Source organism: Ostrea edulis, chromosome 2 (genome assembly GCF_947568905.1).
Source record: "Ostrea edulis chromosome 2, xbOstEdul1.1, whole genome shotgun sequence".
Taxonomy (NCBI): Eukaryota; Metazoa; Mollusca; class Bivalvia; order Ostreida; family Ostreidae; genus Ostrea; species Ostrea edulis.
The window spans coordinates 59605821-59624433 of NC_079165.1; the positions used below are offsets into that span (position 1 = coordinate 59605821).

An 18613-nucleotide genomic window follows, 5' to 3' on the forward strand; every position below is an offset into this window, starting at 1 on the left:
CAAGACCTTTCTTGGGTACCATGATTACTTTGCTGACATCAATGTTTAACAAACACATCTTGTTTTCAATCCATGTATTTTTCATGGGAATAACTTCTGCTTTATAAACTCAGGTGACCTATTGCAATGGGTTGTCATATGTTAACAATTGAACATTTTTAACTTCTTGATATCTACCTTTCCAATTCTTTACAAATTTGGTATGAATCATCTTTGGGACAAGCCCCTAGGGGGACATACATTGTAAATTTCATGACTCCTGCACCCCTGGGGCCTTAGGGGTGGGGCAAAAACTATCAAAAATTGATCAATTTCTTAAAAAATCTTCTCTACAACCGCACATGTGTAAGAAAAACTAAATGCATAGCGATGTAGAGCAGGAAGGTCTCTAACTAAAATTGTAAATTTCATGATCCTCAGGGTAGGGGTTCTGACCCCAGGGCTGGGCCAAACTTAGTATATAGTGTTTATGTGTAAAGCATTTAAATAACATCCTTTTTAGTGTTATTGATACTAAATTAAAACTAACTGGATTTAGAAGGAGTCGGTAGTCCTTTACCAAATTGTAAATTCCATGATCCTAGGAGTAAGGGTTTGGTTTCAGGGTGGTGTCAAAATTATAATAATGATTTGAAGGACTTCTTTAAGTTTGATGACACTGTATAAAATCTAAATGCATATCTAGGAAAAGCAGAAAAGGACGTACAAAAAAAATGGTGAATTTCACAACCCAGGTTTTTTTTTACTCTAGATGGGTCCAAATTAGTCATATTTTTAAATTAAATGTTAATACTTATATTATATTATGTAAAGCCTTTCATCATCAGTATATGCAGTTTTGAGGCATTGAAGTTTTAAGAACTTGATTATACTGTTGCTGAACATTAGAATTTAGCTTAGATATTCAGAATAGGAAATTTTTAGCCGAGTTGCAACGAAGTTGAACTCGGCTATTGGTTTGGTGATGCGGGCTGGCAGGTGGTTGGGCGTCAACAATTGGTTTCCGGATGATAACTCGAAAAATTTACAATCTAATCAAATGAAACTTTGATATATTGTTGGGTACCAGGTAAGGAAGACTCCTATTGATTTTGGAGTAAAATAGTTAAAGGTCAAAGTCACAGTGACCAAATATAGAATGAAAATTTCAGAAAAATTTGGTTTCCGGATGATAACTCAGACAGTTTAAATCCGAATCACATAAAACTCTGATATATTGTTGGGTACCAGGTAAGGAAGACCCCTATTGATTTTGGAGAAAAAAAGTCAAAGGTCAAGGTCACAGTGACCGAATATAGAATGAAAATTTCAGAAAATTTGGGTTTCCGGATAACTCAAAAAGTTTAAATCCGAATCAGATGAAACTTTGATATATTGTTGGGTACCAAGTAAGGAAGACCCCTATTGATTTTGGAGAAAAAAGGTCAAAGGTCAAGTCACAGTGACCGAATATAGAATGAAAATTTCAGAAAAATTTGGTTTCCGAATGATAACTCAGACAGTTTAAATCCGAATCAAATGAAACTTTGATATATTGTTGGATACCAGGTAAGGAAGACCCCTATTGATTTTGATGGGGAAAAGGTCAAGGTCACAGTGACCGAATATAGAATGAAAACTTCAGACAAATATAGTTTAAAACTGAAATTACTGTAAACGTATTATATTTGGCGTGTACGATATTTGGCGGAAATCGTTTTTTCAACAAGTTAGCGTAGATTTGATTTAGCGCATTCCCGAATTACTTTAAACATCTAGATTTACGGATGGCATTTAGCGATGTACTTGATTTAGCGGAAGCTGCGTTCCGCCAAAGGCGCTAAATAGAATACACAGCCAAATGTAATACATTTACAGTAGTTCTTCACAATTATAAATATGCCACATCATTCCTGACTTTACAATGTATCCCATGCAACTCGGCTCATGCACCACTGGGTGCATATATTGATTGTTTCTAGATTTCATAGCCCTCGGGAGTAGTGATACTTTTCACTAGTACCCAGGTGACCGATAAGGCCTGTGGGCCTCTTGTTAGTTATACAAATAAAATGTAAACCATTTTTGGGTGATCTTTCTTACTGGATTATTTTACCTGAACTTTCTAAAGAAAAGATATTGTTGTTGCCCTGGTTCGTCTGTTCTTCTGTCATGCTTTCTTCTTCCTCAAACTCCTCTTTCATTTTAAGTAATAACCAGTTAATCTTCATTTAATGTGCATAAAGTTTTGGAATTTTCAAATTTATCCTTGGGGTGAATGGGGGTAAAAAATGTTTTTTCAAAAACAAAAACAAAAAAACTCCTGGTTCCCAGAACTCCTCATCATTGACCAAAAAATTCAACTGCTTGAATGACATGGATCAACTCATGATGGATTCTTATAGTTTATCATTGTTATCAATATATTATAAAATGTACCTGCTCTTTTTGTGCCCTCTGAAACAGTAAAGCAGAAAAATCGAGAGAAATAACAACTAAAGACTAAGTGTCAGAAAGCAAAGTCTGAATTTAATTCTTAGTTGTTATTTTCAATATAGAAGTTAAGTAGCTTTTGCTGTGTTGTATATGTAAAGTGTGATTCTACAGGTAACAGATGAGGTCATTGCTCCCATCAGTGACTCCCCTAAACCTCCACCAAGCAGAGTTACCATGACTTTTCCAATGATCAACAATTGTGAATGTGCTATATTTGCCTCATGCGGAGGAGGGAAGGCTGACATTGTAAAGGTGTGTTCCTTTCCATGACCTCAATATTTTATGTAAACTTCTCCTTTGGCCTTATTTTGCTCTATGTTCTGAGGTAAATTATCTATTAAGTGTTTTTAAAAAAAAAAAAAAAAAAAATAACAACCCAAACTTTCTTTACTGGTTTCAAACTTACAAGATTTGGCAGCATTGTTACCTCTGAAGACAATGTGTATTTCAGAAAGTGTTAGAGGGTGATGGGGGAGATCCACTTCCTGCTGCCAGAGTCCGACCGACGAATGGAGAACTGATCTGGATCCTAGACAAAGCTGCTGCATCACAGCTCAAAACACAGTCTAATATCTGAAACTACAACTCTGAAACCAGATCTTGTCAATTTCAAGAAAGCACTAAGCCCCACATGTTACTATGAATTTGATATAAACACTATTTTTAATGAACTGAAGGATTTTTTATTATGTTTATGTATGTGCTTCCTATTATAGTGGTCAGAGCTACTAAGTATACAAACATAATATATATGTACATGTATATACACACTCACCATCATTGCCATATATCTCAGAACATTATTTCAGAATTCTCCAACTATATATACATGTATATTTCATTCTGTTGGTGAAGTTTACATTGCTAAAGGTTTGAACTTCAGATTTTGTTTTTATGAGATAATACATGTACATTGTATTCAAACAATTTCTATACCTGTAACTTTGACATAAAATATTCATCTATAGTCATCTTTATGTCATTGAGATTTTGTGCGAGGGTCCATTGGTAAACCTCAAACGTTTTACGTATGTCATCTTTGAATGAGATGTTGATTCCTGCCATGCTTGCTCATCCTTTAGTTTCAGCTGCAAATTCCAAAGTGAAGTACACTGTATATGTAACAAATGGGAGGAACCCAGTCTGTCTGAAACCGGATGTCTTAATTTTGCATAGAGGTAGAAATAGGGATTTGGCTTTAATCAGGTAGAGGAGGTACTCTTCCATGTTACTTCTTATCCCAACATGAAAGTGGTAGGATGCAGTACTTGATGGAGTTTTCTACATTATTCTCTCTCTCAAGTAAACTCATATTGTCAGAGCATCTTAGTCCTAAGTGGAATCGAAAAAGTTGATTGAGAAATCAAAGGACAAAATGCATCATGTAAAGCCCATTGATAATAATCACAGTCAAGGTTGGCAAGTCCAATGGAAAATTGTGTGTGGCTTTGCCTTAACATGTAGTACACAAGACATGTTTGTGGAACACCATGGATCAAAATGTGGCCCAGTTGTGACTTTGACCTTGAAATGACATTAACCTTACAAAAATTTCACCTGAACTTTATATGTGCAAATACAAACTGTACCATCAATGATGTTATATGGTGTCTAGTTCCAAAGTTATAGCCTTTACACTTGATCTTTTGCACATCATGGGTCAAGGTCTTCGGTAGTAATGATAGCATGTGACTCACAATCTGATTATACACCCATATACTAGATATTTTTACCCAAATTAGCTTTGCAGAGGATACTATGCACATATGTTGTGAACATATTCCTAGACAGATGTATATTTAGGGCCCTGCCATATGTACTATAGTAATCACTGCATGTCCGTTAGATTGATTTATGTTTCCTTAGGAAGATTTTCATGATTTTATAGATAATACTTGGATTAGGCACAGAAAGACCCCCATTCAATTTTCAGATTTAACAGCTTTGTCGTTATGGGACTTGAATATTTTAATATCAATAAGATAATAGCACTTTCTGTGGCATGCAATAATTTGAGAAGATTTTCATAGAGCTCAAAGGTAATGCTCAGATTTCTACATTAATCAATCTGTCAGCACTTTCCATGGAATGAGATAACTTAAGTTTCCCGATGAAATGACATCTCTTTTCCATATTCTTTCATGACTGTTGTCATGTCTGCCACCAAAATATTCACTGTGGGCCACTTTCGGACTTCTCTGTTTTATAGTTATATCCCCTGTATAACCTATATATTTACCTCTGGATAGGTAGGTTGGGAAAGATTTCACTTCGGGGGCATAAATGTAAAATAATGAGATTACATGCGGAAGTCACTTTAACTGTTTTAGATGGAGCATACACTGAATTCAGGTCAACTAGCAGAAGAAACTATCTCTAGAAACAGTTTCATACTTGAAAGGGAAAAAAAATTCCCAGAGAAATGGCAATTAAACTTTTGGAATTAAAACATCTACTCATAGTTGGTCAAACTTAATCGTAAATTTAAATGAATTTCAGTTAAAGCCTTAAACAAGAGATTCATGGGTCTTAAAGGGACCGATTCACGATTTTCCTTCAAATTTTGTTTTTCACTTTAAATGATCAGAATCTACAGTCTAATATGTTTAGAAGGTTTCACAATTTTTTTTTAAGGTTATTCATCATGACAGAAGCTCATGATAGAGAGTTTATTACTTGTTATGAAAACCAAGATTGAGGTGTGTTATTGTCTTCAGGGTTTTCAAAATAAATGGATATTGATCCAAGTTTATCATATATCACATCTCAAGTATACTTTAGGTAAAATGTGCCATTCAAAAGTTAAAATTTGTGATTGTACAAAATGGATGATGTTTTAAATTACAATATTAATGTTTCACTGGTTTGTTTGTTTACATCAAAAGACTTGAGTCTTTGTTTACGTAATACAGAATCAAAGCTAAATTATTGCTCTTATCCTTGCATTCAGACGGTCCGCATTTTGGTTGTCAACATTAAATGAGCTATATTTTAAATTTTTAACATCAAAAGTGAACAAGATGTGTTTGTGAAACACAAATGCCCCCGATAATGGCCAATTCCGAAGATGGCCAAGGTCACAAGGACAAATATCTTGGTACCAGTAGAAAAATCTTGTCACAAGAAATGCTCATGTACAATATGAAACCTCTAATATTTACCATTTAGAAGTTATGACCAATGTAAAAAAAAAATTAAAAGTAGGTCAAATGTCAAGGTAAAAAGGTTTAGTACCAACGGAAAGGTCTTGTCACAAGGAATACTCATGTGAAATATCAAAGCTCTACCACTTACTGTTCAAAAGTTATAAGCAAGGTTAAAATTTTCAAAAAGAAGATCAAACTCTAAGGTCAAGGTCACAGGGTCAAAACAGTTGGTACCCACGGAAAGGTCTTGTCACAAGGAATACTCATGCGATATATCAAAGCTCTATCACTTGCTGTTCAAAAGTTGTTAGCAAGGTTAAAGTTTTCAAAAAGTAGGTCAAGGTCACAGGGTCAAAAATGTTGGTACCCCCTGGAAAGGTCTTGTCACAAGGAATATTCATGTGAAATATCAAAGCTCTACCACTTACTGTTCAAAAGTTTTTAGCAAGGTTAAAGTTTCAGACAGAATGACAGACAGGACAAAAACAATATGCCCCCTGATCTTCGATCTCGGGGACATAAAAACATTTCTTTTGAAAAACGTGAACCAGTCCCTTTAATGGTCATCTCAGTGCCATAACTAGTACAGACACCAGCTAGTTGCTGGTACAATAATTGGGTCTTCCATCTGAGCTTTGAAGTTGCCATTCGAATCAGAAGAGATGATCATTAAAGTGACCCATGTCTCCTTACTATGGAATTCCATATACGAAGACGAACTGTCAGCTGCTTGCTGCTTACTGCGTTCTCACTTCTGCGCATGTGTGAAAAAAAACTATAAAAGCAGCGGTATGGAAAATTTCAGCTATTCAAACCGATCACAATGCCGTAGTTCAAGGTTTGGACAAATGACAGAATAAAAAAAACAACAGTAGATAGAAACAGCATAGAAGATTTATTAAGAAAGGTATAACTAGGGAATTCCATATACAACTGTCAACTGTGTAATGCTTACTACCAACTGCTTACTGCCAACAGTTTACTGCTTACTGCCAACTGTTTATTTGCAACTGCTTACTGTTAATGTACATGTAGTCAGTATGGACGGCCTTGTAGAGAACTATTTCAAGAAAGGCTACATTGTGTTAGAAATCACGGCCATTCTTGGTGACAAGTATTCACTGCATATCAGGTGATCTTTCTTTCCCTTATTCATGTGTGCACATGTAATCGTATTTGTTCTAAGTGAGAACGCAGTAAGCAGTTGGCTGTCGTATATGGAATTCCATACCTTACAGTTATATTTTCACATATTCTTTGACTCCATTGAACTTAGAGTGACATTTAAGACCTTCCCAATGATATAACTTTTAATGTATTGCCCTTGGCCCACCACTGGCCAGCTATACACCAATGCAGTTCATTTCATAAACTTCATCTTTGTTCTAGTTTTGGTCACAAGCTTTTAAATAGTGTCATATATGACGTACTATTTATTTGCATGATATTAGCCTCTCTGGGCCCCAGTAAAGCTCATATAGGAGATCATTTCCAATAGTTTCACAGAATCTGTCTCTATTTGGAATACATAGCATCCAGAAAGATGCAATTTCTCCATTTTAATCAAATTTAGCTATATTTTGTGAATGTTTACATTTTTCCGAAAAACAGAGAGCAGAGCTTTGAACGTACAAAATTGTTCTATCATACATGTATACTGAAAAAATATACCTATGGTATAAATTCAAAGTTTGTCTAAGCAAAACTTCATTTTCAAGAAAAACAAATGCATGAAAAATAGCCATTTTGTGTCAACGCATCCACATTGCAGAAGAATGTCATGTATCTGATGTCATAATTCTGGTTGTATGTCATTTTGGTTTATAAATTGAATATGATACTTCCCAGTTGCATTGGGATTTTTGCACAAAATATACACTTAATTTTTTAGAAAATGGAGAGAATGTTGATTTTGGTGAGCAAATTATCATATATAGTCCTTTATATTTAGGTCACATAAGAAATCCAAGAACAAGTAAATCAAGGTTTTAAAAGGTTTTTTTTATTTGACACTTGTACTTGTAGTACATGTACCAGGTAAAATATCAATCAATGTTCATTTCAGTGCAAAACCATTCAAGATTATTGAAGAAGTTTTAAAAGCCTTTTCACATATTTTCCTGAAATGAAACTAGATAAATGTAAATGTATATGATGATTTAAACCTGAAAAAATATCTTGTACTTGAACAAAATGTATTTCAGTTAAAGTCTTCTAAAAAAAAATAAAAATTCAATATTTTAAATCACTAGAGCAATAATGTATACAGGTTTTGTACATACCTTGAAAGTGCTTGAATTTTAGGCATGTATTTTAAAAGTACTTGAATGAAGAAAATGAATAAAGTCCTAGATAAATGCTTAAAAAAATTCTTTTTCAAGTGCTCTGAAGTGAAAAATGTAGATGAATTTTATCAAAATTAAAAAGGAGTACCAGTATTACATCCTTTCAATATGATATCAAAAACAAGTGAACTTGTTGAGTAACTCCTTGGAAACAATCTTGGGAAGTGCTTGTACAGTTCTAGAAAATGTGCCTGTGAAATGCTTTAAACATAGAAAAACAATTGTCATTGTGTGTTCAAACCATGGTATATGTATGGATTCAAAGCTGTTATGTACAACAAAGTTGTTCTGCTGTCATTACTATAAATAAACACAACAACACTCTGCTTGGCAGACAAAACATGACATCACAGCATAATGACCAGGTCATTGTGGACTCAATAACAAAAACAACTTATCATGTGCACCATATTTCTCACACTACAATTCAGACAATCACTCAAATGCAATCACACAGTGTACCACTAAGCACTCACACAGCACCATCAGCAAATATTGTTATCATCATACATGCTGTCATACTAAAATGCAACTTTGACAAAACAATGGCAGTTTATATGAATTCCTGAGTTCAAAACTGTTGTATCATTACACAAGGGAAGTTCAGTCTAAATAGACAGTTCACATACAATTTGACTCCATAATAATATTGCATAAATAACCTTCCAGAGTCTTTGAACAATTCTAGCAGCAAGATTTTCCTACTCAATGAAATGGTCACTCTTTGAGGCTAACTGTAAGTATTCCCAGTGACTCTTCATCAGATCATACTAAAACTGTAACCTTTTTATAAGACCACCTGTATAGAAAAAATTCTAAAATCAATTGTCAAAGTCCTCGTTGTAAAGGTCTATAGATTGACTTTCACTATCAATGTTCCATTGATTCCACACTTTAATCCTAAATTACAAGTAACTTGATTTTCATACTACATGTAATACAACAGTACTTGTACATGTGTTCATCTTTATAATATTACAATTTGAACTTTTCTTCATATTCAATTTATAAGATAATACCTCCTTGAGCTTGTATTTTCCTTTTCAGTGACAAGTTTTCCTCCTTCTGAGAAACAATTTTATTACTGCCAGGCCTAGGTAACTGTGGTCCAGGGGTGGGACCAGGTTTGTTGCTGAAGTATGCCATCTTCAAAGCCTGCATATTTAAATAACAATTGAATCTTATAATAATGCTCAATCATTTCTATATAACATATCCCAGTACCTACTATAAACTATACTGTATCTAGAGCTGTATACAATTGAAAGAAAGTTGTGACAATTTCATGTGTAATACTTGTACATGTATTACATGAAGCAATGGCTATTGACAAATTCTACTATAACACTTTCAAATGAGTGATGATTAAATATTGCTACATTAAATGGTACTGACTATCTCACATTAATTTTTGATGTTTTGAAATTGATATCTAGTATGAATTATATAACTTTGCTGAAATATTGGGGTGGGGGTTCAAATTTCCCAAAATTTTGCCACATGATTCACTCTTTTGGAATCCATTTTTAATGAAAATAAAATAAAGCTAGGGTGTTCCAAGGAATTTCTGTTGCCTGCAAGTGGTCAGGTGTATGGGGGTAGATGGCGAGAATCAAGGTACATACATGTAACAAATTGCCCCCACACAAGGAATACACATGCTAAATAGCACTCACATCTGATGCCTCGTTCACATCATAGCATGTGAAATTTTATTTTGAAATAATCTTGTGAATTAGACTATTGTGAAGAAAATTTACACATTCACTCTGAAAGAGTGATATGTTGTACACTTACTTCAATAAATTCTTTTGCCATTCTTATCATGACAGTAACTTGATTTTGTTTTTAAATATCACGTGCACACCTGGAATTTTCTTTCATGTAGATCAACGAAAAAGTCAAAATTCGAAGCAGAACAAAATTTCAGGCAAGTTTATGTAAATAGTCAATAGAGGAAATTGACCACATTTTTATTTGTAAAGAATTTGATTTATTGTTTTTAACCTCACACTCCTGGTATTGATATACATGTACAAGCAATATGATGAGGTCTTGCATCTATCACATGTCGGGGATTGACATTAACGGTTGTCCGATTGACTAAGGCAAGTGAAAACCCAGTTCGGACAAGTGAACTAATTGCACACTTGCCCGATGGGGTAGGTGATTATTTCAGTAGGAAATGTGATTATTTTGATTGTGTCAAGGTTGAAAGATATTAAATATTCGAAATAAACTCGAGCGCCGTATTTTTTGTTTGCTTTACAGAATAATCTTAAGGCCCCTTTCTAGTAGATCAGTAAGTCTTTCCTAATAACATAACTCTCCGACTTACAACTTATGTTAGTCATGTTTGTAAGAAAATGGCAGCTTCACAGCCGTCTCCCGGATGTAAATTCAGGAAGACAATTTAAAAGAAAGGCAATGTTGAGAATAAAAATAACTTTCAATTTTAAGCAGAGTGAGTGATTGAATTTATATTGTTTAAAGTCCCTCTCAGGGATTTTTCGAGAGGGATGTTAAACAATATACAATCACACTGCCTAAAACTCACTTATTTCAATTAAAAGTTATTTTTAATCTCAACATGGCAATGTGACAATTCTAATTTACGGGTTTAATTGACACTGACTGCAGTATGGTCTGTACCTTGTGTCAGAAATTCAGTGCTATCGCCAGTATTTTGTATTTTCTTACCTGTAATACAATTTACAGAATTGATAGCATCTATGCACATTTTACTAAAAACTAATTTGTTACACCTTTGAAATATTTTACTACTAATTTTTAATTTCAATCATAAATAATCACAAACAAACCTAGCTTTTGCATTTGGTAGACTGGATTATTCATGAATTTGTGGTTGACCCCATAAAAGGAAATAATTAAAATTACTAGTTGAAAAGTGTATTTAGAGTAAAACTATTTAAGACAACAAAGTTTTTCATTCGGACAAGTGAGATAAAAAGTTGATGTCTATCCCTGCATGTATTCACAAAACAACTTTTAAAACTGTATGACCCAATGTTCATGTATTATTTTTGTACATAATTACTTTAAAGCAATTTAATTACTTTATAAAGTTATTAACTTTCCCTTAATTACTTGCTTGAAAACATCTGCACGTAAAAGAAAACAGTGAGAATATTATTTAGAAAGTAAATATAGTGTGGTACATATATAAATCATCTCATAAACAAGAGGCCCAAGGGCCTAGACTCGCTCTTCTGATAAATTGTACAACCCCACCATTTCTATTCTTAGCCTCTTAGTATTCTAAATCTTTAGTTAAATCCTAAGAATTCAAAAAAAGTAGGTCAATGTGACCTACTTTTTGGTCTACACATTTTGAGAACCCAAGAAATATCAACTGACAAAGTTTGATGATTTTAAGCCAATTAGTATCTGAATATTGAAATATAGCTGTCAAATTCCAATCGTAGGTCATGGTGACCTAATTTTTGGTCAGCGAACTCCGAACATGCAAGACCCATCAACTGACAAAGTTAGATGACTGTAGGTCAAATAGTATCTGAAATATATAAATATAGACGTCAAATTCCAAAAGTAGGTCAAGGTGACCTATTTTTTTCGTCAACACCCTTCAAACATGCAAGACTCAACAACTGACAAAGTTTGATGACTGTAGGTCAAATAGTATCTGAATTATATAAATATAGCTGTCCAATTCCAAAAGTAGGTCAAGGTGACCTACTTTTTGTCAACACCCTTTGAACATGCAAGACGCATCAACTGACAAAGTTTGATGACTGTAGGTCAAATAGTATCTGAAATATATAAATATAGGTGTCCAATTCCAAAAGTAGGTCAAGTTGACCTACTTTTTGGTCGAAACCCTTCGAACATGCAAGACCCATCAACTGACAAAGTTTGATGACTGTAGGTCAAATCGTATTTGAAATATATAAATATAGCCGTCAAATTCCAAAAGTAGGTCAAGGTGACCTACTTTTTGGTCGACACACTCCGTTGACTCAAGATGCATCAACTGTCAAAGTTTGATGATTGTAGGTCAATTAGTGACTGAAATATATAAATATAACTGTCAAATGCCAAAAGTAGGTCACAGTGACCTACTTTTTGGTCAATACACTCCGAAGACTCAAGATGCATCAACTGACAAAGTTTGATGATTGTAGGTCAAATAGTGTCTGAAATATAGTAATTTAGCTGTCAAATACCAAAAGTAGGTCACGGTGACCTACTTTTTGGTCGACACAAACCGAAGACTGAAGACGCATCAACTGACAAAGTTTGATGATCCTAGGTTTTACAGTGCCCAAAATATGCATCTAAAATTGAAAATGTGAAATTTGAATATCTGCAAAATTCAAAAAGTAGGTCACTGTGACCTATTTTTTTATAAATATGTTTCAAGGCCTCAAGATGCATCAACTTACAAGATTTGATGATTCTAAACCTCTCGGTATTTGAAATAACAACTTAAAATATATCTATAAATGATAAGCCATAAAATTCAGAAAGTAGGTCACGGTGACCTATTTTTCAGTTGACGCATTTCAAGGTCCCATGATCCACCAACTGACAAGTTTTGATGATCATAGGCTTCAAAGTGTCCAAGATATGCATCAAAATTAATTTTAAAATAAATACCTGCAAAATTCAAAAAGTAGGTCACCGTGACCTACTTTTGAGACAACTTGACACAAGGTCCTAAGATGCATCAACTGTCAAAATTTGATGATCCTAGTCCTTATAATGACTAAAATATCTAAGATTTAAGGAATTTAAAAAAATTTTAAATTTAGGTCAACTTTGAAGTGACCTTGAGACCACGCCCTTTGCCCCAGGGTAATGCCTTGAACAATTTTTAATCTACAACATATCCTCATCCTTATGTGTAAGTTTGGTGATAATCTGCCCTGTGGTTCTTGAGAAGAAGATTTTTTAGCAACCACTATTTTTTTTTGTATTTTCCTGATTATCTCCCCTTGTTAAAGAGTCACATCCCTATATTTAGTATGTATGAAAGCCCTTGGGCCAATGATACCCTGTAACAAATTTCAAAAAAATTGGCCAAGGGGTTCTTGAGTTATAGCCCTTTTTCTAAAAAGTTTACGCACACCGCACAAATGGCCATAGCATTAGCTCTTTGAGCCTTTGGCTCAGAAGAGCTAATTATACAGTGTTAGACGTCTATAAATAGACCCACACGCGTCAGGGGAATCCCAACATAATGTATTGACTCATACGCAACTGTCTAGTTTTAAGGCTGAAAGAGCGGAAAACAACGAATTACTAAGAGGTATTTGATATTTTTATTTCTATTAAACTTATGGCACGGTACTGTTGTAACAAAATACACAGCTTTACACAGATAAGGTCATGTGACTGTCACTTGAAATGGCAGTGACGCGGTTATTTGTAATCATCGATTTAAAATCAAATAATTTTGGTTAAAACAGGTGAAATAATGTATATGTCATACAGCCTCATAACTACATACGTGCGATGATTTAATAGCGTTTTTACGAGATGGAAAAAAAACATTGTAATTCGGACCATAGAGCTTTAAAATGTAAAGCAATTCCCACAATTCACATATCTCCGTGTGAACATGGTGCAAATTAATGTGAATTGAAATAGGACTTAAATTTGCAATAAACTATTCATGTAAACAAGGCATTGCAGTTTATACAAATTTCTAAACAGCTGAAGTAATATCTAAGAATAGCAGACTACACAGATAAGCAGCAGCATTGGGATTCAAATAAAATTGACTTCAGAATTATTTTACAATTACAGTGAAACTTCTCTAAACCGGCCGGCTCTCGGACCGATAAAAACGGACGGTTTAAAGGAATGGCCGGTTTACCGAGAATTTAGCATTTAGAGACATTTTATCCCAATATTGTCAAAGTAGGTACTGTTCACTTTGTTCAGGTGATCTATGATAAATTATAGGTAGAGATCAAATTAGTTTGTTTCTACCTACAGGTAATTATAAATTCTCACTGAAATCATCTAATTTTAAACTGAATATCTATAACAGGATACTTAAAGAAAACACAGAAGCCTATTATTGGAATTCCTCTTGCCTATAAACACTCTGTTTACATTCATCGCTTATATCATTAACATTTTCAAAAAGTACAGTAGTAAATATGAAATTGTAAAAGTGACCTTCTTCAGTACAACTGGTATACAATGATCTAACTCTTAAATGACCATACTATACATGTATATGGGGGGGGGGGGGGGGGGGGGGTGTGTGTGTGTGTGTGTGTTAGAGAATATTGAATGTTGAGGCACATACTTGTGTAGACGTACAGCGTTGTAAAGGATCCATTTTCAGCATGTCTGATAGCACTTCAAGTAGGTCATCTGATGCTGCTATAAATATCTCTTTAAGAGTAGTTCCTGGGAATGACTTAAACTGGATAAAGTCTGGTAAGGCTTTGATATTCTGTTTAGAAAGACAGAGACATGATCATGAAGATGTAAATCCATTTATAAATGAAAACCACTTAAAACTCTCCATGAAGGTATTCCCTGCAATGTATTCATTTTCTGAACTTCAGTCAAACCTTTGAGGTACTTCAGCCTACTTCTTATTTGTACAACCAGATCTTCTTATATTTACATTTGTGACTGGTTTGGAACAATGCCATGTGTTTATAAAAACTCTTAGTTCGAGACATAGAATTTATTTTACCCAAGACTGTCATTAGTTAATGCATGATTATGATGTCACAGTTGAACAGTGTAGCTATGATGACCTCTTGACCTGAGTGCATTGATACATTATAGTCATAACTTTGCTGTACAAAGTTATACAAAGGAAAATATTTGTGAATGTAAACATTAAACATGAAACCTAAGGGCCACATTGCTCACCTGAGTTACCTTGGCCCATATCTGAAGACTTTCCATATATATTTGCATGTAAAACCTTAGTCCGTATTGTGGCCCCAACCTACCCATGGAGGCCATGATTTTTACAAACTTGAATCTGCACTATGTCTGGAAGCTTTCATGTAAATCTCAGCTCTTCTGGCTCATTGGTTCTTGAGAAGATGATTTTTAAATATTTTCTCTATTTATTCTCATGTAAAACTTTGATTCCCTATTGTGGCCCCAACCTACCCCCGGGGGCCATGATTTGAACCAACTTGAATCTGCACTATGTCAGGAAGCTTTCATATGAATTTCAGCTCTTCTGACTCATTGGTTCTTGAGAAGATGATTTTTACATATTTTCTCTATTTATTCTCAAGTAAAACTTTGATCCCCTATTGTGGCCCCAATCTACCCCCAGGGGCCATGATTTGAACAAACTTAAATCTGCACTATGTCAGGAAGCTTTCATGTAAATCTCAGCTCTTTTGGCTCATTGGTTCTTGAGAAAAAGATTTTTAAAGATTTTCCCTATATATTTGTATGTAAAACTTTGATTCCCTATTGTGGCCCCAACCTACCCCCAGGGGCCATGGTTTGAACAAACTTGAATCTGTACTATGTCAGGAAGCTTTCATGAAAATTTCATCTCCTCTGGCCCAGTGGTTCTTGAGAAGAAGATTTTTAAATGACCCCACCCTATTTTGGCATTTTTGTGATTATCTCCCCTTTGAAGGGGGCATGGCCCTTTATTAGAACAAACTTGAAAGACCTTTACCCAAGGATGCTTTTGGCCAAGTTTGGTTAGAATTGGTCCAGTGGTTCTGGAGATGTCGAAAATGTGAAAAGTTTACAGACGGACAGATAGACGATCAGAAAAGCTCACTTGAGCTTTCAGCTCAGGTGAGCTAAAAAGTCAAATATTCTTACGAATAAGAGGCCTTTGGGTCCTGAGTAAATAAATTTTCTCATGTAAAGCATTTCATCTATATTTAATCTAATCTAAATCTATATTCTGGCCTAGGATACTATATGAAGATACTTTCATGAATTAAAGTTATCGCTATGGAAAGTTTGACTGTAATCGTAAATTGTTTTGCAGTGTGGATTATGTTCCATATTTTATTTCCAGTGACAGAGATGTTATTGGAGCATGATGAGAAGGTGGCATTGTTCTTTGAATGCTTTTTATGATTTTGTCCTTTGCTTTGGCAGCTGTCATATTTCTTTTTTAAGCTACATTGTCTTGAAGGCGAGAAGTAGTCAGAAATGCAAATAGGTGATATAATCTATTCAAATAAGTGACATTACCTATTCCTTCCAAATAGTGGACATCACCCATTGGAATAGTCGATATCACCTATTTGAATAAGGTGATATCACTCATTTGAATATGTGATTTCACCTATTTGAATGGGTGATATTAAATGCCAAATTGATGCCTCATACCATTCTGGCCTAAGGGTAATAAATCTATGGACTACTTACTGGCCAGTCTTTCTCAGTTGGTGTACCAAGTACTTGAAATATTCTGCTCAGCTGGTCCAAATCTGAATCGCCAGGCAGAAATGGTACCTGAAATGTTTTCCCTATGGTATTATACTCCACATTTTTCATACATGCCATCGGATGGGTGTATATGTCTCATTGACAACATTTATCATTACATTTATATAGATACTGTCAGGTGGTCTATTCCTTATATGATCTGTACACAACATTGATTTACAAGAGCATGTACATTGTAAATTACCCTCAGTAACAATTCGGCCAGAATACATCCTACTGCCCATATGTCCACCCCTGTTCCATACTGCCGAGCACCAAACAAAAGCTCTGGGCACCTGTACCATCTATAGGAAGATTTTGTGAGATCTATAAATCTCTGAAAGCCATTCTTCTTCACATACAATTTTTATAGCTTTTGTGAATATCGCAAGCTCTTAATATTTGAACTCCAAACATAGTAAGTCAAACCTAATTGATAGCATATGATAATACAGAAAAAAGACTTGTACAATCGAATCCTATAATGTACATTATGATTGTGAAACACTATGCTACTGACGATGAGGCAAAGTTTGATTGTTGCTAATTTTGACCTTCATCTTCATGAAAGACCATAGCATTATATGCCTATTATTAAGAACATAGCTTTTCTTCTTCTAATGTTATAGTTCCAGACCGACAAAGAGGCAGACACACCTAAACAATATACCCCCAACCTCTAATCTCAGGGGCATAAAATTCAGTTGACAATCCCATTCCATAAATGATTCTTGCTTTGTCTACCTTACCTGGTCACTACTTGATGTGTATATATCCTTGTTGGTGACCCAAAGAATTTGGCCAATCCGAAATCTCCTATCTTTAAAATCCCTTTGTCATTGACAAGTAAATTGTTTGGCTTCAAATCCTTAAAAAATGCATAACGAAACATACATAGATGTAATATTCCAATACACTGTAACTAGTTATCCATATGCAGGGATGGAATACATGTATTGCACATTTCTGATTGTATGCACATAAAGAGTTTCTCATAAATTAATCAAATGCAAACTTTGCTTTACCCTATGCAAGATAAAATGCATATGGAGATATTCCAGTCCTTTGAGTGTCTGTAGAACATAAGATTTCACATGACCTGGGGTCATAACAATGGTTTGGTCCTTTATGATAATCTAAGTAAAAAAGTGAAAAATGCTTATTCAAATAAAATATTTTCCAATCAAGAGTCCAAAAAGAAATGAAAATATTGTGTCTAGACAAGAACTGACAATCATTTAAAGATGTTATATATATACTGGGTAATAATACTATATTTGTTAAAATTATCGTGCAAGGAAAATTCAAGTTGATACTACACTTCTGTGCCTTGACACATGTTAGTATCCCTGAACATTTTTAAAAGTTAATTAAACAGGGAAAAGGTATACCAGGTATTTATATTTGTTTGTATAATAAATATTTTGTTATGATGACTTCTGAATCATCAAAATATAGAATTTAGCATTGATTCATGTCTATTGTTTCATTTCTAAAGAAAACTGTAAAACATATACTTACCTCCAAATCAGTTTCCATAAAATCAAACACCAAATTGACATTTGAACGATGCCCCAGTCCAAATACATCTTGAAGCTGAGAAAATATATGCATCTACATGTATATGCTATATGCTTCTTGTTTATCTGCTGTATATATGGAAATAATTTTCACCCCAAGTTGTTTATGTTTAGAATCATTTATAAACAATTTCATCTCCATTTCAATTCACCCAAAGCCTGTTACTGTGATAGAATAATGAGTTAACTTAAATCACAAAGTTTTAAATTGATTCACCTATTTAGGATACACTTGACATGGGCAAAAACAAAATGAAGGCCAAAATTTCCCACTATACATCATTCTACATTGTGTGTTCCATGACCACACATTATGTGCATTCACATAATCTGTATTCTAAAAATATTTGATAAGAGTATAATAAACATATAAGAAATGAATTTTGTTATAGAATATATATGAGGGTATGACCTGTGACACACTTCATGAAAAGTATGCACTGCAGTTCACACCCTTATGTATTTTCAAAAATGAATGTATTCATACACGCAATGTTTGCAACTGCAACACATTCATGAGGAAATGGCTATCGATATCATTACAATTTGTAGAGATAACATTGGAAATGTAAATATTTTTAAAAGTAGATGTAGTAAATATTTTCTCTATGCATTGAAATACAGCTATAGGCAGTTG

The 18613-nt window shown here is 34.2% G+C and overlaps 2 protein-coding genes across 4 annotated transcripts in view; one reads left to right on the forward strand and one right to left on the reverse strand.

Annotated features, from left to right (window-relative positions):
- The window catches only part of LOC125681533 (6-phosphogluconolactonase-like), a 7916-nt gene extending 4470 nt beyond the window's left edge, over positions 1-3446 (forward strand). Inside the window, exons 4-5 of the mRNA XM_056154615.1 lie at positions 2587-2727; positions 2927-3446. Coding sequence (XP_056010590.1) covers positions 2587-2727; positions 2927-3052 — 267 coding nt within the window. The 3' untranslated portion in view covers positions 3053-3446. The remainder of the gene's footprint in view (positions 1-2586; positions 2728-2926) is intronic.
- Positions 3447-7601: 4155 nt separating this feature from the next.
- The window catches only part of LOC125681531 (cyclin-dependent kinase 7-like), a 153643-nt gene continuing 142631 nt past the window's right edge, over positions 7602-18613 (reverse strand). For all 3 annotated transcript variants that reach the window (XM_048921680.2, XM_056154604.1, XM_048921678.2), the window contains 8 exons: positions 17918-17992; positions 17422-17532; positions 17146-17264; positions 16602-16701; positions 16337-16423; positions 14268-14417; positions 8986-9121; positions 7602-8765 (listed from right to left, as the gene is read on the reverse strand). In XM_048921680.2, the coding sequence (XP_048777637.1) occupies positions 8737-8765; positions 8986-9121; positions 14268-14417; positions 16337-16423; positions 16602-16701; positions 17146-17264; positions 17422-17532; positions 17918-17992 (807 nt within the window). In that variant the 3' untranslated portion in view covers positions 7602-8736. The remainder of the gene's footprint in view (positions 8766-8985; positions 9122-14267; positions 14418-16336; positions 16424-16601; positions 16702-17145; positions 17265-17421; positions 17533-17917; positions 17993-18613) is intronic.